General features: G+C 47.1%; 1 protein-coding gene across 1 annotated transcript; it reads right to left on the bottom strand.

The window, feature by feature from the left end:
- Nucleotides 1-11570: 11570 nt before the first annotated feature.
- Slc35d3 (solute carrier family 35 member D3) lies at nt 11571-15093 on the bottom strand. Its single transcript, XM_032894937.1, has 2 exons — nt 14194-15093; nt 11571-13315 (listed from the first exon to the last, which is right to left on the bottom strand). Exons 1-2 carry the CDS (start codon nt 14630-14632, stop codon nt 12486-12488), a joined length of 1269 nt encoding a protein of 422 aa, XP_032750828.1. The 5' UTR covers nt 14633-15093; the 3' UTR covers nt 11571-12485.
- Between the last annotated feature and the right edge of the window lie 9300 nt (nt 15094-24393).

Here is a 24393-nt window from a genome sequence, read left to right as displayed (position 1 = left end):
AATTATGATAAGTCTAAATACACGTTGGATGCACTAGACGAGATGTGTACCATTCAGTACGCACATTCTTAATGCCAACCAGATTCGAAGAACCGAAATCACAGGAAAACTAATACAAACAATCCCCAGCCCACTCAATCGAATGGGGACACAAATACAGAAACAGATACCAAAGTCCAGTGTCAACTGCTTAATAAACTCTTCCAGAAAAGCCAGAGGAGGTTAGCGAGGCTACTTAGGCTATAGAAACACCTACTTAAAGAAACTGTGTTTAGACTACTTCTGCAAAGCAAATCAATTATCAATTTGGGGCGGGGGGGGGAGGGGGAGTGGAGACAGGGTTTCTCTGTGTAGCCCCGGATGCCTTGGAACTCGCTTTGTAGACCAGGCTGGCCTCAAATTCAGAGATCTGCCTGCCTCCCGCATGCTGAGATTAAAAGTGTGACCTACCACTGCCCAACCAATTACCACTCTTTGACTTCAAATGAGGCACCTAGTGCTGGAACGTGGCTCAGAGGTAGGGGCGTGGCTCAGAGGTAGGGGCGTGGCTCAGAGGCAGACCACTCAGGTCTATGAGGCTCTGGTTTAAAGTCCCAGTAATATATAAAAGAATATAAAATTAAAAGGCAGTCGAGGTATACTCAGTATTTTGTTTTATGTTAAGAATTTACTCCTGGGGCTCTTTGAGCGTCTTGGTTTTCCAAGAGGAAAATGAAGGCCCCAAAGGCACTCGCTCCCACTTGAGGAGCAACTCTTCCGCACAACTCTTTACTTCCTGTTAGTGTTCACTGCGGATGTGGTCCCTTGGTTTACTACCTCGGTCAGCAGTTGGTCGGCTGTCTTCCAAAGGGAGCTGCTTCTCCAACTTTTCTTCTGGGAACTGCTAAACTGCAGTTTCTCCCAGACCAACAACTTCTATTGGACTCTCAAGCGACACCCCTAACCAAACACAACCTTTGCGCTGTTGCGATTGAGTTCATGGCCACAGTTTCTTCTTCACTTTCATGATTTTCTACTCACAGGGTCTCCTGGGTCTGACTTAGATTGTGTTGGTACCGGGATCCTGCTCCACGACACTGGCACCCCTGATTCTATCTCAGCTACCACTAAGGTCAAACTGGTTCATCTCTTGATGTTCTTGAAGCAAGGTTTCCCCTAGAGAGCCAGGCCACACAGACCTCAGTAACTGAGATCCTGAAGCCAGAGGACGGTTAGGTCCAAGTCCTGCTTGGGCTGTGCACTGTGTATAGTCGCAGCCTGGGCAATTTATCGAGATTGTCTCCATATTTAAAACTAGGAAAATAACTGAGATATAGTTGAGTAGTAGAGTGTTAGTCTAGCTTGTGTGAGCGCCTAGGTCCAATCCCTGGTACCAAAAAGAGAGGGAGAAGGAGGAAGTGAAAGAAAAGGAAAATAGGAGAGAAAGAATGAGAGGGGAGGGAGGGAGGGAAGGAGGAGAAAGAGAGAGAGAGGAGAGGGGGGGAAAAAAAAGAAAAGAAAGAAAAAGAGAAGAGGGGGGGAAGGGAGAGAAAAAAAGGAAAGAAGGGGGGAGGGAGAGAGGGGGAGAGAGAGAGAGAGAGAGAGAGAGAGAGAGAGAGAGAGAGAGAGAGAGAGAGGATATGCTGGCTAGTTTTATGTCAACTCCATACAATCTATTATCATCTGGGTTTGGGGGCGGGAACCTCAATTAAGAAATTGCTTCCGTAAGATGGGCTATAGACAAACCCGTAGGGCATTTTCTTAATTAGTGTTTGATGTGAAAGGGCCCGGGCCATTGTGAGTAGTGCCATCCCCAGGCAGGTGGCACTGGGGTGTTAAAGAAAGCAGGCTGAGCGGGCCATGAAGAGCAAGCCAGTAAGCATCACTCCTGCATGGCCTCTGCATCAGCTCCTGCCTCCCAGTTTCTGTCCAGTGCCTGTCTGTCTTGACTTCCTTTGGTGATGACGAACAGCGGTGTGGAAATGGAAGCCAAACAACCCCTTTGTTCCTCAAGTTGCTTGGGCCGTGGTGTCCATTACAGCACTACTAACCCTAAGGCAGCGATTTCCGGAGAAGGGGAGGAAGACTGGGATTCTCCTGCCTTGTATCCTTTTATCCTCTTCTCTGGCCTTTTCTTCCTTCAGTTCTCTTTCTTGCTACCTCATTCATTCATTCATTCGTTTTATTACCATGTCCTTAGATACTGCCTACCTTCATTAACATAGCTCCTTGTTACCTCAGTAGCTAGCTTCTAACTACCTAAGGAGACCAACCTGTCTCCATTTCAGACACACTAGGCAGGCGTTCCAGGATAGCTTCAAGTGAGGCCACATTGGGGAAGCTTCTGATCCATCCAGTCTAGTCATTTCCTTTTTTATTAGTTATATCAATCACCTTCCCAGAGGAATAGCCAGAACCCTGGCACAGATATTTTACAGGAGAAAAAAAAAACACTCAGCTGCCAAGAGCTACTTCAAATACTGCTCAAAGATTAAAAGAAAGGCCAGGACAACTTCACCCTTTGTTTTTTCCTCTGACCTATTTCTACCTTCCCTGTCTGAATTGTTAACAGTGTTCTGCATTATTTTTCTAACACTGGGTATCCTAGCCCTTCAAATAAGAGTTTCCTCATGAACATTTTTATTAAATTGAGTCAGGGAAGGTCTAGAATCTAACCGCAGTGAGCCCCAGGGCACCAGGATGCTAGGCAGGAGCACTGGCTGAGTGGAAGTCCAGTCTGCACCAAGCTATCCTGCTTGGCCGCCTTTGATGCAGCCAGGTTCCTACATCGGATTCAATTATAGCATTTGCTTTTCCAAGAATGGCACTATAGGCCAGACTTACCTATCAGACCATTTCAAAGAGGATATTACAACCCACAATGGTTTCTGACTGAAGGAGAAAACTCAAGTTGAGCTTTCATTTCCTAACTTGGAATTCTCTCTTGTCGGTCGGCCAACTAATATATTCACTGAGGGATAGACCGTGGTCCAAGAGTGGTATGCAAAGTGTGAGTGCCGATAAGAAGATGGAATGCTGCCTTTCTGAGCTGTACTGTCTGGCCTCTGACCCCCTTTCTACAATCATCTCTTCTTATGGTTATGAAATTAAAGAGGAAGATCTTTACTCACAAAGCCATTCATCAACCGAGAAAGGCAGCGCTGGCCTGCGATTGCAGCGGGGCTCTGGAAGGCTTAGGTAATATTAAGCAAAGTGGATTTCCCTTTGTACATTGCAATGACAGTAAGTGCCTACAGAAATGGCTGACTCCCAACTCGGTAATAATTTCTATGGAGTATATTGCAGAGTTTGGAAGACGGCCACTGGGTGCAGTGCAAAAATGTAACTTTCTTTTTTCCTCTTTGCTTATCCAGTTCATCAGAAAATGGATCATTACTCCTTAAGGAAGAACGCACACTAGTAGTTTAAACTGCGTTGCTTATTATAGACGGCTGCAAAGGTACCTGGGCAGCGCAATTATTGATGAGGAGGGATGGGAGTCCTCCGGAGAGCCTAGCAATCAGCAGGAAAGCACTCTGCATGTAACTGGGCTATTGGATTCCAGTCATGACCTGTCTTCACCGCTGTGAATTCACGATGGGGTGCTGCAGAGCAGAGATTTATAGCTGGCTGCGTTTACACTACGTCACACAAGAGCGCTCTAGCCATAACGGCATGGGGAGCCCCTATTGTCAAGCAATCTTAAATACTAGGAAACACTCACAATCTACATGAAGCCTGGTAGCAAAACAAAAGTGGACAAATTTGGTCACTGGGTCCAGATATTAAAATGTCCATGTTGAGTTCCCAAACAAGAAAACGAATAGATTTTTTATCCAGGCATTTGGCATAAGGTAGTTTGCATCAAATCTTCTCTCTTCCATATACCAAGCAGAGTTGACACAGAGGAAGAAATGAATCATACCTACCTGTCATCATAGCAGGGAGGGGTACCAAACAAAGATGCTACCGTGAGTCCTGTCCTGTTACTTAGCATCTCCGTGAAGGCATCAGGAAAGCCAGGCTTTTCCTCACACTCCTGGAAGCTGCCCTCAGCCTAGTGCACATCCTGCGATTGTCTCTCAGGGTATGAACTCTCAGACCTCACATCAAAATCAAGGTAGTCTCTTCCTAGCATAAAAAAGAAGACCACTCCAGAGCCTCTCTCGTCACACTCTTTCATCTCATTTGCTAGAACTTCGTCACCGCTATTTTCCTTAATCCAATCATTGGCCAAGAGATACCAATTTGCCATGATGGATTGACAAGACAGCCTGCCCGCCTTCCCTAAGCACAGTGTGGCTGGTACCTAAACCACTTTAGAGTTTCCTGTGTAGAGAAAACTGGGGAAGGGGGGAGGGCAAGCGGACAGACCAGCAACTCTTCATGTTATAAAATTTCCCATGAGAACTTTCTACATGAGATTGGTGTGGTGGGGTAGAAGGGTGTGTGTGTGTGGGGGGGGTGATGTTTAATAAAATGTAGTGTTAGTTAGCTTTGCCGTGGCTGTGACCATATATTTGCAGAACCTACTTAAAGAGAGGAAATGTCTATATTGGTTCCTGCTTTCAGATTATTCAGTCCATGATTGCGTGGGCCCTTGACTTGGGCAGGACATCATAGCTGCTGAAGCCAAAACCAGAGGAAGGCAGTCCACACACAGTTGACAACAGGAATCAAAGAGAGCCGCAGAAAAGTCCAGGGACAATACCTCCAAGAGGCTGCCTTTAGTCCACCTACTTCCCACCTGGACTCATCTTCCAGTTTCCACTGTCTCAACATTAGGACCACCAGACAGACTCCTAAGGTTCAAAACACCAGCCAATGGACAAAATTTCCTAGATAAACCACAGCACCTGCCTTCAACATTCTGAAGAGTGGTTACAGAGTTATATGAATTAAGTCTTCTCTTTCATTTTAGAGAACATTTTCTAACCCTTCTGGTTACTACTTAAGAAAAAAGTATTGAGAAATAGGAGCTTGAGTCCACAGTGAGGTTGACCACGAGGTAAAGATTTCTTCCGAAGTAGAAGAAATAGCCATGTAGCAGCCGGGAGGGTCCCAAGAGAAGCAGGAAACTCAGGGAGCAGGGGCTGCTGAGTGTAGATGACAACTTTACCTTTCCTTAATGGAAACGCTCTTGTCATAGGAGGCTTTGGGTATTCGGTACAATGGGTATTGGGTACCATATCCCAAAGCCAGCTTAGTATTAGCAGCATTAAGAAGAGCTATCTGAAAAGTTATTTCTGAAGAACAAGAATGTATCATTCCAAACAGTCAAGGTGAGAACTGCCCAGGGCTGGGAAGGATTGAGTAGAAAAGGGTAACTTGCAATGAACGCATGGCTTCTTAGTGTGACCTAAAACGTTCGAAAATCAGATAATGATTGTCCTAGGTAGGTTTTTCAGGTGCTGCGATAAAACACGGAGCAAAAGCCACTTAGGAAGGAAACAGTCTCTCATCTTACAGCCTGCATCCCTGAGGGGAGCTGGGGCAGGGACTCAAGGCAGGAACTGAAGCAGAGACTATGGAGGGACACTGACTTCATCTCCACGGCCCTCTCAGCCTCAGCCTGCTCTTGTATACCTCAGGACCAACTACCCAAGAGTGGAACCATCTGCTGTGGACTGGGCCTTCCCATGTAATCATTAACCCACACAATGATGACAGAGATTTGTCTGCAAGTCAGTGTGATGGAGACAACTTCTCAGTTGAGGTTTTCTCTTTGCAGATGACTCTAGCTTGTGTCAAACTGACAAGACCTAGGCAGCACTGTGGTAATGATCATACACTGTATGAGCTACCAGACTAATAAACTAATGTAAATACAATAATGCCTAATGGTTGGGCACTTAAAATGAGCAGTTTGATGGCACCTCACATATTTTGATTGTAGTCTAAAGATTTTTTTTAATGATTGACACAAGAAGCCATCCACAGCATTGAACAATGGAAGCATGAGAGAGAGGATGTGCCAGGAATCCTGAGAAATTCAGTGAAGGCCTGGACATCTCAAAGTCATAGAGGGTGAGAAGGTGAAAGAGATATTTTAGCCTAAGTATTAAAGGAGTCATTGATCCAAATGCTGGGTTATAATATTAATTGAGCTCTTTACTTGGCTTTGTCAGAATGCCCAACTCTCTTCTGGTCTCTTATAGACAGAGTTCTACACACACACACACACACACACACACACACACACACACACACAACACACACACACACACACAAGTGCAAACTCACATGCACACAAATTTTTCTTTAAATTGTCATTCATTCCCGTCTTCACAGGAAAAAGAGATGAATAAATAAAAATCAATAACTGCTTTTGGACCCTTTTGAGAACTAAAGACAGGGATCAAATTGTCACCCCAAACCCTGGAGGGCTGAGTTAGTCTAGAAAGTTACAACCAAGGTCTTACCTGAGACAGAAGCCCCTGCAGCTGTAATAGGTAGAAATATATAACTGGTGATTTTCATAATTTATAGGTGAATTTGGCTGTCTATGACTACAATGAATAAGTAACTGGGAACCACAGTCTTGGGCAAACATACATTCATAGATTTGACACCTAGGAATTCTACCATTGGGAAAGGGCTCAGAAAGATCGCCTAGCCTTCAGGAAGAAAGCGGTAAAGAGTAATCTTTGTGAGGCAAGCCCAGAGCATTTTCTGTAATGAAGAATCCCCTCTCCGGCTACAAAACTGTAGAGTCTCTCCTATCTGGGTCAAGGGCCTTTTTAATTCCTACATTAAGCCTTTCCAGCTTTCATCTTATCTATGAGAAGAGACGCTAAGAAACATTTGTAAAGTGAAAAAACCTAGGGACATGGATCCACTCGGTCTTAATAAGAATATATAGTCAAGATAGGGACTTATATAAGGTTTAGATGGATGAAGGATGATGGGTTGAAGATGGGTAGATGGATGGTGAATACATGCATCCTTTCGATGATGGATGAACAATAGATAAAATGACATGCTTATATAATACTATTCAGGATTCAAAAATTAAACTATTTTGTTTGTAGCACCATGGATAGAACTGGAGAATACTGAGTTAAATAAGTCAGGCATGGAAAGACAATTATCATATGTTCTCACTCGTGTGTTAAGTTCATAGAACTAAAGTGTTGAACAGGGGTAACTTAGAGCCTGGGGAAAAGGGCTGCTTATCATATACCAAAATACAGTTAAATAGAGAATCCTAAGGCTCTCCAGTTCAAGGTGACCACCATTTACAACAATTTACTCATTGTATAACTAACTAGAGAGGAATTTGAAATTTCTCAATGCAAAGAAATAATGAATAGAAAAAAAATGTTCTATATTCTCTTCTGCTGTTGTGACGAAACTCTCTTACCAAAAACAACCATGGAGAGGAAAGTGTTTGTTTTGCTTTATACTTCCAGGTTATAGGCCATCGTTGAAGGAATTCAATGCAGGAACTGAAAGGCAGGAACCGTAAGGCAGGAACCACAGAGGAATGTGTCTTGTTGGTTCTCTCACTGACTCATTCTGATAGTTTCATTATACATCCTGGGACCACCTGCTTAAGGAATGGTGTCACCCACAGTGGGCTGTTCCCTCCTACAGTTAATAATCAAGACAATCACTCACAGGTATATGATCTAGGTAACTCCTTATTGGAGGCTTCTCTCAGATAACTCTAGGCTATGTCAAGGATATCTAGGACAAGAAGGGAATGTCATTTACCATAATGTAGTCTACACACTATTGTAGAACATTTCTCTCATAGTCACACCCTATAATCACACCAACAGGGATCCACTGCAATGCCTGAACTGCTATAAAAAGAGCTGGAGACAATAGAGAGAAACAAGTACAGTAGAGAAGTTTGGAGTCTAGCACTATAGTTGCTGTGAACAGTACGATTTCTAGCCCTGTGGACATGACACCTCTCACTTAAAGGCCTACTTGACTCCACTCCTATCCCCTAGGGTATCCATCATCTGGTTTTTCACAATAAGAAAAGTGTTAAGGATTGTTGGGCAGCTGTTCCTTGAAGGCTGGTGAGGAGCCTCCTGAGGTAAAATTCACAAAGAAGTTGTAAGTCATGAGGCCCCTCCCTGAGCTTACATAAGAAATAAATCATTGCTAGGGAAGAGGAGAGTCTTGAGAGGTGCAGCTGCAAGCTGAGCAGAGCTTGAGGGATGGGGCTTTGTGAGTCATCAGCCATCCTAGGTGGGCCTTTGACGATGCAACTGTCAGTCACGCTCCTGTAATCCCTCACTCCTGCTCCATGTAAGAAGCCCGCCAAACCTCATTAGTTCACTAAGCAACGCTTGGGTCTTTTAGGGTTTTACTGCTGTAAACAGACACCATAAGCAAAGCAACTCTTTAAGGGACAACATTTAATTGGGGCTGGCTTACAGGTTCAGAGGTTCAGTCCATTATCATCAAGGCAGGAACATGGCAGCATCCAGGTAGGAATGGTGCAGGAGGAGCTGAGAGTTCAAACTCTTTATCTGAAGGCTGCTAGGAAAAGACTGGCTTCCAGACAGCTAGGAGGAGGGTCTTATAGCCCACAATGACACACTTCCCACTCCAACAAGGCTGTACCTATTCCAAGGCCATTCTAATAGTGCCATTCTTTAGGCCAAGCATATTCTATCCACCACAGCTTGGGTGAAGTCATTTCTTGGGTCAATGGTTGGTGCCCTATCTGAATCTGTCCACTTCTCCTCAGGGAAAGCCAAGCAATAGGTGTGCAAGTGACAAGAGAACAAGTCTAAGGAGACAAAGCAAGTGTCCGAATTGGCTTTAGGACTATCTGAGAGGGAATTATAAAGACCTAGGTTAAGATCCCTTATGCAGAAAGCAGTTAGTATGCAAGAACGAACTGATACAGGAAACAGGGCTAGAAACTAAGGAAAGATCAGAAAGAAGCACCAAGCATCATTAACAAAAACACCTAGCATAAAAAAAAAGAAAGAAAGAAAGAAAAGAAAAGAAAAGAAAAGAAAAGAAAAGAAAGAAGCGAAGAATTTTTCTGACTGGCTCATCAGCCTGACAAAACTCAACTAAGGAGAATCCGTGAACTTACAGATGGTTCCTACCAAACAAACAAACCAATCTAAGCTGAGACCTGGCATGATGGTTAAGGCATTGAAGGCCAGGCTCAGCCTCATAACACAACGCCAGCCTGGATATATAAAAGCACCTCTCAGGGTTGGGGATTTAGCTCAGTGGTAGAGCGCTTGCCTAGGAAGCGCAAGGCCCTGGGTTCGATCCCCAGCTCCAAAAAAAAAAAAAAAAAAAAAAAAAAAAAAAAAAGAAAAGAAAAAAAAAAAATAAAAGCACCTCTCAAAAATAAACAAACAAACAAACAAACAAACCCCAACTTAATTATCCTCCTCCAAGTAAGTAAACAATCCCCCAAATAGTTTTTAAATAAAATATTACAAACAAACAAAGGAACAAAACCAAAAACCAATCAAACAAAAACCCCTTCTGTCAGTTAGATTAGGCTTTGTGAATTTTTCATTTTTTTTTCTCTGAGTATTGCTATGAGTGACCTAGAGAATAGAGCCCTGCGACAGGAGGGACTGCTTGTTTTTATGGGCGTCTGGGTCACTGCTCGGCTGTGCCCAGCATCTATGTTGCACATACACGTGCTCCCACCTTGTGTATGCATCTCTGCCAATCCTTTTCCCAGGGTTTCTGATCACCTATGCCACAAGCATTAGTTTGAGAGCTAGATAGTATTCAGAGTGAGGAAGGCCAGCACCAGGAAATTCATCAGGACACCCCGATGTGTGGCAGACACTAGTTAGAGCAGAGTAAAAGAGCAGTGTGAGGTGGGATCCCTCTGTGGTCTTGGGATCTGAGGACAATGGAGGGATGTGGCGAGTCAGGTCCAGCCTGCCAGTTCTGGTGACCAGGGAATGAGTCCCAGCATTGACTTGTGGTTGTGATGTATTTTCTCCCACAAATTAATTTCTCTCACGCTAGGTATTTTTGTTTTCAAATGTTATCCTTCCTTAGGTTCCATCCCTCTGCTTACCTTACCTGTCTTCTCTTGGGTACTGTCAGCGCTTTGCATGAGAGACCTTAAACTCCTAAGGTTTGTCACAGGACTGTGACAGAACTTTTGTTATTGATCTTTTGGGGATTTTCTTACCCTACCAGTGTACTCTCTAACCTGACTAGACCATAGGGTCAAATCACCTGAGTGACTAGCAAAATTTAAAACTAGTAAAGCAAACATTGATAAAATTGGCATAGATAGGCCTCTTCCAGTTAGTTTTTAGCCGTAGGGCAACACTACAAATTCTGGAAGGAGCTGAAAAAATGGTTCAGTGGTTAAGGACACTGATTGCTCTTCCAAAGGTCTTGAGTTCAATTCCCAGCAACCACATGTGGCTCACAACCCTCTGTCATGGGATCCAATGCTCCTTTCCAGTGTGTCTGAAGACAGCTACAGTGTACTCATTCGTATACATAAAATAAATAATTTTAAAAAGAGAGAGAAAATTCTGGAAGGAATTGTGCCTGAAGACTTCAAAGGGGCCGTGCCTGAGTTTACCACAGACTTGACACTAGCCACCCCCGCAGTCATGAATCCTTGATAACTCCTGTCTATTTTTCTAATGAACTCTAAAAGAAATGCAATATGTTCAAACCCACATTTGTGATCAAAGGGGAATTTCGTTCAATAAAAAACAATTATTCCTTAGTGGTGGAGTAAAAAGAAATCCCAGGCCCCCTTCAACCTTGTTGCTTTTCATTAATTCTCAGCTTGAGATCGGTGTAACAGGCATGGCCCTCTGCTGTGCTGATATCAAAATGAGTGCTTTTTATTGTATTTTTTCAAAAGGCCATTGTAATTCTGGCCATCCACTTCTAACTTCTGTGGTATAAGGCCCTTGAATTTTGGTAGCACTCCTGGAAGCAACCGATTGCTTGGGAAAAGCAATAAAGCAGGACTAATAACATCCACAGTCCCTTTGCTTTCCAGATTGTGGAGACGTCAGAGTTAGAGTCAACTTCCGCTCCCACTTTTTAGGTTGTTTTGATGTTTGTAAGTGACAGAAAAAAGGAAAATGCCACTCTCTCAGCCGGCTCAGGATGATGCTGGCTAACAAGAGCTGCCCCATGTCAGGGGACCTCTCTCTGTACCCTTTTGTGGCCGCTTATTCTATCTCCATTTCTATCTGTACAGTCATGTGGTGTGGGTGGCTTTCATTCTTCAGTACGAGGTGATACTGTATCTCTTTACACTTTTCTTCACCTGGAAATTCTTTGTCGCTGTTTGTTTGCTTTATTATTTTAAATTCAACTGCCATAGGTAATTTAGAAAGTTCTCAGCGGCAGCAGGGAGTGTAGCTCAGTGGGTAGGGTGTTTGCCTAGCATTCAAGAAGCCCTGGGTTCAGTCACATTAAACTGGGTTTACATGCTGGTAATCTCAATACTACGAAGGGAAAAGCAGGAAGGTCAGAAGTTCAAAGTCATCCCTGGAAAGAAAAGCAAAGAAAACTCCCAATGGGTTGGTCCCAAGCCACTGTTACTCCATACGTGGAAAGCAGCTCCCAATCGCCCAACGGAACACAGCGTGACTGAAACACACTTGAACGCTCCCCTGCTCCACAGATAGACTCACACTTTATTTTTGACAAATATAAGATAGAAAAATATCGCGGTGCGAATATAGCAGTTGCTCTTTTTGTAACAGAGTTGGGGGTGTGCAGTGCAGACCAGGGTGGCCTGTCTCCCTCTGGCTGGTCTGCAGTCAACACTGAACATATTCCAGTCGATGCATTTGCTCGAGAGAGTCTTACACGGGAAAAATGGGTTCTTAGGAGGTTATAGCGTTCAATAATAAATATTATAAAGCGAGGAACCCAAACAGCCTTTACGATATATAATTACAAAGAACAGACTTTAGACTTCATAATGTCTTCAAATATAGCCTCATCATTTCCTATCAATATATAATAGAATAGCCATTTAAAAAAAAGAACGAAGGAAGAAAATTTCGAGTAAACACAGTATTGCAGATGACCCGGAGAGTAAACAATTCAGTGTACTTATAAACGTCATTTCAACAATACACGCTTTGCCTGACAGGCCATAAAAAACTAGTTCTGTCGTCAGAAATGTGCCCCTGAATGTGACCTTTGAACTCACGAATTGATTGCTGCAAGCCATCTTTGGAAGGGGTGACTGAAGGACTCTTGGAACATGCAGATATTTGGAATATAAAGACACAAACATGAACGTCCAGGAGTCTGAAGCCGAGATCACCTTTGATTTTGCTAAGCACCTGCACAGATCTCCTCCTTCTGTGGCCCCTCAGGCAAGGTCCCACTAGGTAATTAATAAATAATAAACAGGTGCTAACTGGTCTCTGTCAGTCCCCTTCAGCTTTTGCGTCTCTTCCTCCCACTCCTCAGAATAAAACCGGAAGGCCTCCCTTAAACGTTATTTCTGCCATGGAAAACAACCATATGTACATTTGTACGTACATACACGCATGTCTTCTTCAAGGACTGGGTAATGCTTCATTTTCTATCAAATAATCCTTCTTCATATACTTAGTCCCCCTAACGAGCCTCCACACTTCCAAGTAAGTGTCCTTTAAGGACCTCCTACTCCCTTCCTCAGAATGCCCTTCTGCTCTCGAACTCCTAGCCACCAGCGAGACCCCTCTGGGGCTGCCCCTTGACTCTTGCCCACCTTGCTCTACGGGGTCACCTGCCCCCTCCGCACTCTCCGGTTCACTATTTCCGCCCTCGGCAGGGAGCTCCTCCAGAACGAAAGGCAACTGGTCCCCACTCGGCTGTGGTTCCTCTCCCTCCGCCTGCGACTCCAGGTCTTCATAGTTGCTTTGCCTTCTGGTCTCCAGGAATTTGGCCACACAGTAAATGATGGAGCCCAAGGTGTTCACCACAACGCCGGCAATGAACAGAGAGGTGGGCTCCACGTCGCTGAATGCCACCATGCCCACCGTGATAGTGGCGATGCTCTTCACCACGCCCACGAAGCTGGTGGTCACCGCAGAGTTGATGTAGGTACAGTGTAATGTGGTGAAGTTCATGGCACAGCCGATCAGGATACAGGCCACGAATATGGAAACCATAGCCGGGTCCTTCCAGCCTGGAAAGGTCCAGGCGTGGATGGAGTCGGTGCTGGCGAAGGAGCAGATGACCAGCAGAGGAGTGGCGGAGACAGCGATGACATATTGTGCGGTGAGAGGCCCGTGCTCCGTGTCTGCGCTCGCCTTCTGGATCAGCACCAGGTAGGCTGCGTGCACCAGTACCGCCAGCACGCCCGTTACGTACCCAATGGGGTCGCCTGTCAGGTCGCCAGCTCCTGAGCGCACCAGGACGGCAGAGCCATGCGCGGGAAAGAAAAAGAGAAGACACAGGGTTGGGTATCCACTTTGGGAAGCCTTGGAAACCCCCCCTTAGCATCCATCCCACAGCATTCACCCATCCAGCCCATGAATTTTCCCAGTGCCCAACAGAAACCTTCATTGCCTCCATTGCACTGTCAAAATGCGACCGTCAAGGCCAGCCAATGTACCCCCGTCTTCCTGTAGCCAGAACGAAGGCCGGGGGAGCTCGGATGCTCTTGGGGTAGGCGCCCTGGCGTCCCTGAAGCCTGCACGGAGGCCACCTGGGCGGGTGGTTCCCGCCCCGTGGGCACCGGAAGGGACAGGGAACCCCAGCTAGTGGCACGGCCCCGGAAAGAGAGTTTCCCCGCTACCCGCAGCTGGATTCCGCCGGGTCCTCCCGCTCCTGCGTCCCGGGTCGGTCCCTTCTCCCTAGCGCCCGGGTCCCATCTCTCCAGCTCCCCTAGCCCGCGTGATCCGAGGAAGTTCCCGGCCCCCTTCCTTCCGGCTCAATGCGGGGCTGGACTCCAGTCCTGTGCGCTGGACTCTCCATCCCTCCTGAGGAAGGGGCTGAACAGGAGAGACCCGGGTGGGGGAGCCACGCGGAGAAAGGGGGGCGGGGGGCGGAAGCCGGGACACCTGAGGGGAGGGCTGATGGAGGAGGCTGGAAGGCCGAGGAAGGCTGCGCTGGCTCTCAGAAGTAAAGTCCCTTTTGGGAGCCCAAGGAACCACTCAAAGCTCTCCGCCTCGCTGCCTCAGTCTCCCCATCTGGCAGTGAGGGCGTTGCACCGGGTGGTCCCCGCGGTCTGCGCCGGGTGGGGTGGGCGGACCGGGGGTTGGCGCGGGTCCCGCTCACCTGCCAGGGCGGCGCCGCAGGTGGTGATGAGCACGGCCGCCAGCACCCCCGGCGAGGGCGCGCCGTTCTTGAGCACCAGCACGCCGATGAGCATGGTGACAAGGGGCAGGCAGCGCTTGAAGACTACGTACATGGGCAGGCTGAGGCCGCGCAGCGACCAGAGAGTGAGGCTGGACTGCAGCGTGGAGAGCACGGCGACCCCCGCGAAGGAGCGAGCCAGGCTCAGGCCGAAGGGGGGCACCGCGATGAGCCCCAGACGCCGCAGCAGCTCCAGGCTCAGCGCCGCGGTGGAGCTGGTCAGGCACTGCACCAGGGTCAGGAAGGAGAACTGGTAGCGGCTGATGAGGAACTTGAGCAGGATGTTGAGGGAGCCGGAGAAGACCCCGTGCGCGATGGCCACCGAGATGCCCAGCACGCGGCCCCGGCACAGCTGCCGCATCGCGCCGGCCCCGCCGCACCCCGCCGTGGTGGAGCTCGGGACTCACGGGAGAGCAGCGGAGAGGCGCCGAGCGAGGGCGGCGGGGGCGCGGGCCGGGCGGCTGGGCGAAGCGAAGGGCAGGGAGTGCGGGCTCGGCTGCGCACCGCAGCTCCAGCCGGGCGTCCTCCCGGCTCGGCGGCTCCGCGTGCGACTGCCCCGCAGCTGCCGGGAGGCGGGGGCGGGGGACTCCGAAAAGTGGCAAGGGTGGGGGACGGGTCCGAGAGGCGTGGCGGGAATCCTAGCGGCCGCGACTTGCGAGTAGGTGAGGAACCCCGAGGAGCTGTGTCCCGTGCGGTTCCCGGGTCGGAAGGACGCTCTGCGGAGTGCGGGCTGGCGGCCAGACCTGCGGAGGCGGCTGCCGCGGGGCGGGAGGAGCCTGCGCCCCTCGGGCATCCAGCGCCCACCCGTGTCGGCTCTCGGGGCGCGGTACCTCTTCCCCTCCCACAGTGGCAGAGCAGTGGGGTGCGTGCTGGGGGATCCCCTGCACAGCTGAAGACCGCATTAGAAACAGCAGCGCTCCAGCACTGAGCACCGTTCATTGGTCGCAACAAGTGACGGCGCCCCCAGCCCGGTGGCCCGCGAGTTGCAGCGGATTTTCCACCCACGGTCTCTCCCAGCGCTGCACGGGAAACGAGACACGTCGGTGCTGGAGGGAGACGGGTCCCCTGACATTAGATCCCAGCGCCTTAAAAGAACCAGCCGCTGGCGAGTGCTTTGGAGACCCGAAGTTGGCCTTTTTTTTTTTTTTTTTTCTGGTGCCAGGCAGGGAGCTTGGATCCTGCGCCCCTCCCAGAAAAAGGTCCTGGAATCCTGCTTGACCCTGCAGGAGCTTCTTCATGGAGGGTGGCGGCTGGGCAGCGGGTCGTGGGAATTGGAGGGACACACTTAATTTAGGCAATGGGATAAAATAGGCAAAAGCAGAAACTAAGCGAGGGTGGTGGGGGTGGGGGTGGGGGAGTGACAGCATTAGTAGTAAAGGAGCTTGGAGGGGAAGGATTCCCCAGAGGTCAGGTAGAGATAGATGGGCTGCTGAAAAGACCAAAGGGAGAAAGCAGGTGTGCGCGGCAAGGATGAACCATAGACACTTCACCCCGTCCAGATGTTCCCAGTAACGGTTTTTGAATTCCAGAGACCCGGTTTCAGCCTGCTAGTCAGTCACCTGGCAGCTTTGGGGAGTAGGATTGTGTGGGTACCCCTTTCCCTTGCCAGAGAGCGCTCCTGTGCCCCGCAGCACTGTGAAATGTGAGCATGTGTTCCTCCCTTTGACTAAAAGAAAAGGAAATCTACTTTTCCTTTCGTGACTGCCTCCCCATCCAACCCATTGAGGCTTTGATCTGAATTCACTTGCAGAGAGTGAGAACTTATGTTCTGACCCTCAGAAAACTCAGCAGAGCAGAACCACTAGCTTGGCTTCTTTGTCGCCAACTACAGTCGTTTTCGTAGCGATTTGAGTTTATTTATAGGGATGGCCAAGCTTCCACTGAGAAGTTGTGGGTCTGGGGGTCTCTGAGTCAAGTCCCCTTCAGCCACTGGGTCTCAAGATTTTAACACCACATCTCCTTGCCTGGACACATGGGTACATTTCCTCGAAATCTACCATGGTTTTGCACTTTATGCTGAACCCAACCGTAGAGTACAGATGTAGAAAAGGACTATTAGCTCAGCAGGAGGAAAAAATTAGAGCAGGGATCCCAGATTCACTGCAGCTTGTCATGTGGGCCAGCTATTGTATTGTGAGTGCTTTAATGAGAGAGCACATCTGAGCCAGTCCTCAGGCTTAGGCTGGTGTCCAGCGCCTGGTACAGCACCTGCCCTGTCCCTGACAGGTGTGCACTCAGGTGAGTATGGGTGACTTTGTAGGAATAAGCCCTAGCTGCATTGTGCTGAAAGTGTCCCATTCCCCCAGTAGCTCTTGGGCTTTGGTTCCCCTGGGAGCGCTTTGGTTAGCTGTGGTCACACACTATTAGCTATGTGAGAGACTCTAGTTTACAAGGGTTTAGGAAAGGCTGAAGTAGTCGTACAAATTACATGTATGGCTTAAGGGCATGTTCAAAACACACAGAGATCAAGACTGAATGTGGACTTTTTATTTTTTTAATTAAGATTTCTGATAGGGGAGTCTTGCTTCTCCTGGCTACTCCAATTACAGGGCCACCGCTGCAAGTCATCCTATGATAAGCGAATGTTTTAAAGAAGAGTCTTACAGTCCTAGTTTTGGAATGATTCATTTCTGCCAGCAATTATAATTACTTCCATTTTTGATACTCATATTAAGTAGAAGATTGGGGGCTGACTCAGCCACCTTATCCTTCTCATTTAGGCAAGACTACTTAATATTTCTAACCTGCTAGGTATGAAACAGCAAATTTTCTCTGTTGTGTTATATATATATATATATATATATATATATATATATATATATATTAGGACCTAACAAATTAACCCATCTCTAACGAAAGTTGTCACCAGGTAAATTCCTGAAGAAAACCAAGCGAAAGACAAATACCATAGTATATGTAGTAAGATCAGTAGAACCAGAACATGGATCACAAAGCCATCTGACCAATTGGAATCAAGTTACCAAAGGTCTAGACACCCGCTCTTTATCTTTAGAGCCACTCAATAAATATTAGTGACATAAAATCAATGGCTAGCTCATTCATTCAACAAATGCATTGAGCAAGTATTTTATGCTGGGTAGCCCGTTAGGGGGAGGATTCAAGGATGAGCACTCCGCTGGCCCCTGGGGAGCACACATGGGGGTGAAGGAGCACCAGGAAGTCTTGCAGCAAGAGACAGAGCACCCAGGAAGGCAATTGCATCAGCCTGACAGGGAGCAGAGATGGCTTTCTGGAGAAAGAAGTATGGTCCTAGATAAATGTACTTTATAATTTTTAGTTGTAAATGTGGCACATGCCCATTCGTTGTAGAACATATGAAGAAAACAAGCTGTAAATAACAAGCAAGGGCTGTCCTCAGCGTTCGCCAGCTTCCATCGCTCACAGCTGCCTGCCCTCAGTCTCTTACCCACGTATTCATACACAAACCCCTCTTAAAAAGTGGAATTGGCAGATCATTTGGATGCATATGAAACTTGTTTGTTTGTTTTTTTTTTTAAAGCACTTGGTGGTAATCAGCTTTCAAGGTAGTTACATTCCCGGTGGGGTCCTTTTTCCTTATTCACATCCTTGGTGACATCTTCACTGGACTGACATTAGTCTTAGTGTCCAACACAACATTGCAGAAACAGGTACGCCCCTCTGGAAGCTTCAATCTTTACCCCTTCTGGGAAGGTCCATCCAGTCCCTCCTATGTGGACAGTTCACATGGTCTATGGGGAGTCCACATGGTAAAAGAGACCTACTGACAACCCCATGACAGCTTACCCAAATGTCATGAGAAAACCTAAGGCTGAACAAACCAGTCAAGTCATTTCTGATCCCTAACTGGAACTGCAAGACGGCAAGACAACACACGTGGCTCTTCACCACGTTACCCTAACAGCAACGGATTTTCCCATGTCTGAATACGAGAGAGCTTATGTTGTAAGCAGCTACATTGTTGGTTACTCTTTAATCATTTTAATATGTGCGTGTACATGTGTGTTGGTGGGTGTGCACACCGGCCCACGGAGTCCAGAAGAGGGTGTGGGATCTGCTGAAGATGGGGTTTTAGCAAGTCGTGAGCTCCGGAAGTGGATGCTGAGAACCAATGCTCTTAACCTCAGCCCCTACTGCAGTTCCTGATATAGGATTCTCTCTCTCTCTCTCTCTCTCTCTCTCTCTCTCTCTCTCTCTCTCTCTCTCTCTGGCACCTGGAGCTTAAAGATTAATTAGACCCGGATGACATGCCAATTAAGCCCCCTTTCTCTGCCTGTCCAGAGGTAGGATTATAAGCATGGCCCACCATATCCAACATTTCACGTGGGATCCATATTCTCACTTCACAATTGATGGCTGCAGAAATGTGATCTTTACATCTTGTCTCCTCCTCCCCCTTCTTATTCTCCTCCTCTTCCTCCTCTCCCTCTTTCCTGTGCTGGTGACTGAACTCAGGGTCTCACACACCGAGCAAGTGTTTAACCACTGAGCTATATCCCAGCCCTTAGGCTTCTGAGAATCCTGGGAGCGAGCGTAACTGCTGGGTTATGGAGGAGATGACCATGTGGACGTGCTGCCAGATCACTTACCAAGACAAAGTGTAACCACGCTCTCAAATTAGCCAGCGTTGGATTCTGTCGGTACTGTAAGTGCTTGCCAAAGCAATATGCAGAGAACAGGGGAAGCGACCTCAGTTTAATTAGGATTTCCTTGTCGTCAGCATATCGAACATTTGCTTTCCTACTTCTGTGAACTCGCCATTGGTATCCTGTCTACTTTTGTGTTCTGTTGCTTAGTAATGTTTTTTAAAAAGATTCATTGTTTTCATTTATGTGTAATCGTGTGTTTTGCTGCAATGTGTGTCCATGCCATCTGGTTGCTTGAAGAAGTCAGAAAAAGGGGGTGGATCCCGTAGGACTGGAGTTATGGGCAGGTGTCTCAAAGTGTTGCCAGGAGCCAAACGTACGTTGTCTGGAAGAGAAAGAGGATCACCCCGGCCTGTCTATTGATTTTTAAAGAGTTCTGTATAAATTCTGGGTACCGGGGCTTGGGTAATAGCTCAGTCAGTGAAATGCTTGCCTCACAACCATGTAGACCTGAGTTTGGCCCCCAGAACCCATGTAAATATAGTTAGATGTGGTGGTATACAGTTGTCATCGCGGCACTGGGGAGGGGGGAGACTCACCCAGGTGCATGAGGTCCAGGCCTTACCAGCCTTATCACAGAGTTCCAGACCACTGACAGACTCCTGAAAATACCAAGGTGAAGGCTGTCCTCTGGCCTGCACATACACTGCACATACATGTGCACCTGCATACACACGAACGTGCATTCACACACATATATAATAATAGATTTTGGCTGTCAGCCAACAGGGGTTGATGCATCCTTGAAAGTCTATCCTTTCTTTATTCCCTCTCCCATTAGCTCTGCTGTATGATTGCGATTTTAGAGTTCGCTGTCAATCTCTTTTTCAGTCATCTCACATAACTTGAAATGGTGAGTAAGAACATGCCAAGCCAGAGGCAGAACGCCTAAGGTACACAGAGGCTAGCTTGAGCGAAGACAGAAAACTTGCATGATTCTGGGTTTCTGTAAATATTCTAGTGTTGTTGGAGAAACCTTGCAACAGACAGGGACTAGGACCGAGCTGTCTGGTTAGGAAAGGGGGCTGTCCCTATGCACCTCTACAAGCCGAGAAAGGTTCTTATAACGAAATTGGCAAACTCCAGCTATGTTTTGGCTGTGGCAGCAGCAGCACACAAGAGGGTGGCTCTGAAGGCACAGAAGTAGACATCAAGCAGCTACTGAGAGACCGGTGGCAATTTCTCAGAGCAACTAGGGCAGTGTTGCTTTGGTGGAGGGGGACACTTGAGTGACCTGTGCGGTGTACGTTGGGAGGAGGGCTATGCGTTGGCTAAGCTGCTGTTTCACTTGACTCTGCCTCGCTCACACTGGAGGAGGCTGCTGGTTTAGTGAGCAAGATGATTTGAGCTGAAAGAAAATGGGTTCACGGGCTTACGAGAGGGAGACGCAATGGGTGAAAGCAGGAGGCTAGCAGCATTCAGTTCATATGCACAGAAGTTAAAAACAATAAGTAGACTGGCACACCTAAGAAGAGACACGTTAAGTAGAAAATCACTAAGGAGTCATCTGTGGTAGAGCCAGACGCTGCTAAGACGTTTGGAGAAGTTGTAAGACAGAAGCCATGTTGGCTCTGCCCACAGGAGAGAAAACGGGCTTCGCAGGGTCGCCCAGGCTCAGATGCAGCTTCTTCCCTTCTGGGCCTTTTGTCAGTTCTCTCAGAATGTGTCAGAATCCAGTCATCAGAGCTCGCATCTCGATTTTCCTAGCAAACCAACTCATCCTATTAGTAAAATTGTCACGTGGCGTTGGAAGACCCTGCAGTCAGTCCGCGTGTCTGGGTACCTCCCTAGGCTCAGTGCAAAATGGAGGAGCCCCTTTCTCAGCAGGGCTTCCCCTTCTCTACTGACCTTATCTGTCTGGAGAGTGTCTCTAAGCACCGGTGCCTGGCCTCATCTGGAGGATGACCCCACACAGAGCTTCCTGCATACACAGAAGTCCCACTCAGCCTTCCCACTGTATGATAATTAGGTACTGTGTTATGACCAATCCACCCCTCCTGCCGTACCCCTAAAACCCTGAAATAATAAAATAGAGCCATCTCAATGAAGCTGTCTCTCTAGAAGTCCTAGCGTCATATCCACAGCTGTCCAAACCCCGCTCTCTCTACCCTCATGGGCCTGGTGACCAAAAAGGGAGACCCACAGTGTGTCAGGGGCAAAGGTCTTGTGTTAGCTATGCCAGACTTCAATTCTGCTTATTACTTGCTGTGCATTGTGACTCCTGACACCATGGCTTCCTTGTTTAGAAAGCAGAGTGGCACTGAGAAAGTAAGTAACGAAGATTACAAAGGACTGCATGCTAGCTGGATGTGGTAGTGCGGGCCTTTAATACCAGCACTGGCAATGCAGAGGCAGGTGGATCTCTTTGAGTTGGAGACCAGCCTGGTCTACATAGTTCCAGGACAGCCAGAGCTCAAACAAACAAAAACAACAAAGAAATGAACAAACAGCCAAAAATAAAACAATAACAACAAACCTGCATATGTGGACATGCTACACACTATCCTGATGCAAGACAGGTCATCGACCCAATCCCTCTGTCCTGTCACAGCAGGGTGACAGGTAGCCTGCAGGGCAGAAAGGACAGACACTATCATCAGGTGGTCAGGAGACCTGCGCTGATGGTCCCCAGGAAGGACTTCTCATCCAGAAGCTTCTGAGTTCATGAGCTACCAAGAGTTCCAAACACACGCCCCTTTGCTTTTCGAGCAGATTCCAGCTGGGGTCCTTCTCGTCTTCCAAAAGTGCCTCCAAAACCAACTTGGTAACACCCCTTCATGTCAGGAAGTCAGAGTCTAAACATCTCTCACATCCCTGAGGACAGGGGAAACGGACTAAGGGAGATGCTAGGGTTTTTTTTATTGTTGTTGTTCTTGGGTTTTATCTTTTGAAACGGATTCTCACTTTGTAGTCCAGTGTGCCTCAAACTCACTGTAGCCCAGGCTGTTCCTCTTGCTGCAGCCTTTCAAGTGCTAATAGGCACACCCTACCACACTTGGCAAAATCATTAAAAAGCTTTTGTCATATGATAATTTCCTATGTGAATAACGTACATTCTGATTACTACAAACTCCTCCAATGTTCCTCCCACCCATTACCCCACCTCCCTACCACACTCCTTCCTATATTCACGCCTCGTTCTTGAGACCCACTGAGTTTAGCCAGTCTTACCATGAGTTTGGAACCACCTGCTGTAGCCTGATGGGCTCCTCAGTGAATACACAGCTAAAGAAGATGGCTGTTCATCTCCCAGAATGTATCACTACGCAGTAGTTTAGACAAGAGGGGAAGATGGTAGTTTTTTACATCCTAAGGTCTATTACTTTGTTACAATAACCTGTTGTATTCAAAAGGGGAAAAGAATTACATTCGTTGTAAATATTAGTCTTTTACAGGTTCTGCCTGATACAGAGGACCCACCATGGACCGTTTCTTTTTTGAGACACACCTCGTCGAGATGCTATTAGTTCACGTGGAGGAAAAGGACGAGGAAACGCGGTACGCAGCTCCAGTCACAACTGGAAGAGTTGAGCTTCCCTGATGATCCAGGATCCAAGAAAACAAGTGTCCCTCCCCGAATCACTCATTTAACAAGCACGCTTTGAGGGTTCTGCATGCCAAGACTGCTGATGAGACAGTCTGGGTCCTCAGACCATGGACACAGAGCTGCAGAACTGACTGTGTTTTCTATTTATGGATCTGGAAATCTTAGCAGCAAACCTTTGGTCCAGACAGCGGCCACGTTGCAGAACTCTGTGATAGGCATTCCGGCTCCTGTCTGTCTCAAACTCAGCTTCTAAATTTATGCTGTTTTGTTTTGGGTCTCTGTCTTTATCTGTGTTTTCTGGAATAAGACATAAACATGTAGGACATATGTACTTGGATTCATTTTTGTTCTGATTGTTACAAGTATATTTTTTTCAAAAGTTTGGATATCCACTCTTCCTAGCACCATTTGTTAAAGATGCTGTCTTTCCTGCAGTGTGTACTTTTGGAGTATTTGTTAAATACAGGCGGCTGTAGTTTGTCCATTCATGTTTTGGTCTGTGGACCTCCATGTACATGTTTTTGTACTAGTTGGCTGTTTTTATGCTATGGCTCTGTGATATCACTTAGAATCTGGTATGGTAATCCCCTTAGTGCCACTCTTTTTGCCCAGGGACTGCCTTCGCTTGTCAGGGTCTTTCGTGCTCCCCTATGAACTCTAAGGACTTATTTCTATTTCTGTGAAGAATGTCATGGGATTTTTCGAATAGGACTGCATTCAGTCTGTACACTGTTTTTGGTAGGATGGTCATCTTGACAATATTAGTTCTACCAATCCAGGAGCACGGGAGGTCTGTCCTGTTGTGGTTTGCCCTGGAGTTATCTGTATTTTTGTTCATTTTACTGTTCCAAGGACAGCTGCCCAGTCAAGTACTCAGGACTCAGGTGACTTTACCAGAACCTTCTCCCCATTGAATTTGTAAAATACAGGTGAGGGGCAGGTACAGGATAGAAGGAGGCCTGTCATGGAGGAGAAGGAAGGATGGGTGGGAGAGAAGTTTGAAGGAAGGGGAGGAGACTGGAACGAAGAGAGGAGGAGAGGAAGAGAAGCCACGGCAGGACAATGGAGGCTGACGTAAAGATCTCGCTCTGTGTATTTACAGGTTGTTATCCATGTTCCTAAGGGATGGATGGGACCGGGTTTTGTATGTTTAAGTGGGCAATTATATTTTATCAATTGGATCTAAGATTATTCTGCTGTGTGTTCTTTTATGTGAGGGTTTGAGTGTAGGAAAGTGTGCGGCGGCTGGAGACACTGGGCCGCCGAGGAGTTGGGATGTGTTTCCGCCCAGATATCTAGCAGATATCTTGGGGCACTGCAGTGCAGACCTAGAGAGGTAAAAGACCATAACACATTTTTATTTTTTATATTTTTACAACAACACTGTCCATCCTCTAATTTAAGGGCTCATGAGCTGGCTCGGAGAGTAAAGGTGACTGCCACCCAGCCCAAAATCTGGCTTCCATCCGTGAAAGGTGAAAGGTTAAGAACCTACCCTTGAAAGCAGTCCTCTCAGAGCCACACTCGTGTAGCATCCACACACACATACATCCACACTAAAAATTAGTAACAAAATTAACATTCTCAAGAGCTTACGAATTAGAATTTGTCATTTATATAAAGCATATTTGACATACAACTAAGTGCTACACAAAGTTTTGTTTTACTAATTTTTCTACTTTAATCTTTTCCAGTCGATATTCATGATTTTTTCATTAAATGTTTAAAAAATATAATTTAAAGCCACCTTAAAGGGCTATAACTAGAAGCCTTAGTAGGACCAAAAGCTTTATGTTCAACAGGCATTTTAAAAAATAATTAATTAATTAATGTTGGGTAGGGGCTGGACAAGGTCTTGTTTGGTAGCCCAGACTGGCCCAAGACTTGCAATCCGCTTGCCTCTGCCTCCCAAGGCCTGGGATTAGAGAT

Source organism: Rattus rattus, chromosome 2, assembly GCF_011064425.1.
Source record: "Rattus rattus isolate New Zealand chromosome 2, Rrattus_CSIRO_v1, whole genome shotgun sequence".
NCBI classification, from domain to species: domain Eukaryota; kingdom Metazoa; phylum Chordata; class Mammalia; order Rodentia; family Muridae; genus Rattus; species Rattus rattus.
Note: the sequence above shows the minus strand (reverse complement) of the source record. Positions and strands in the feature narration are given on the sequence as shown.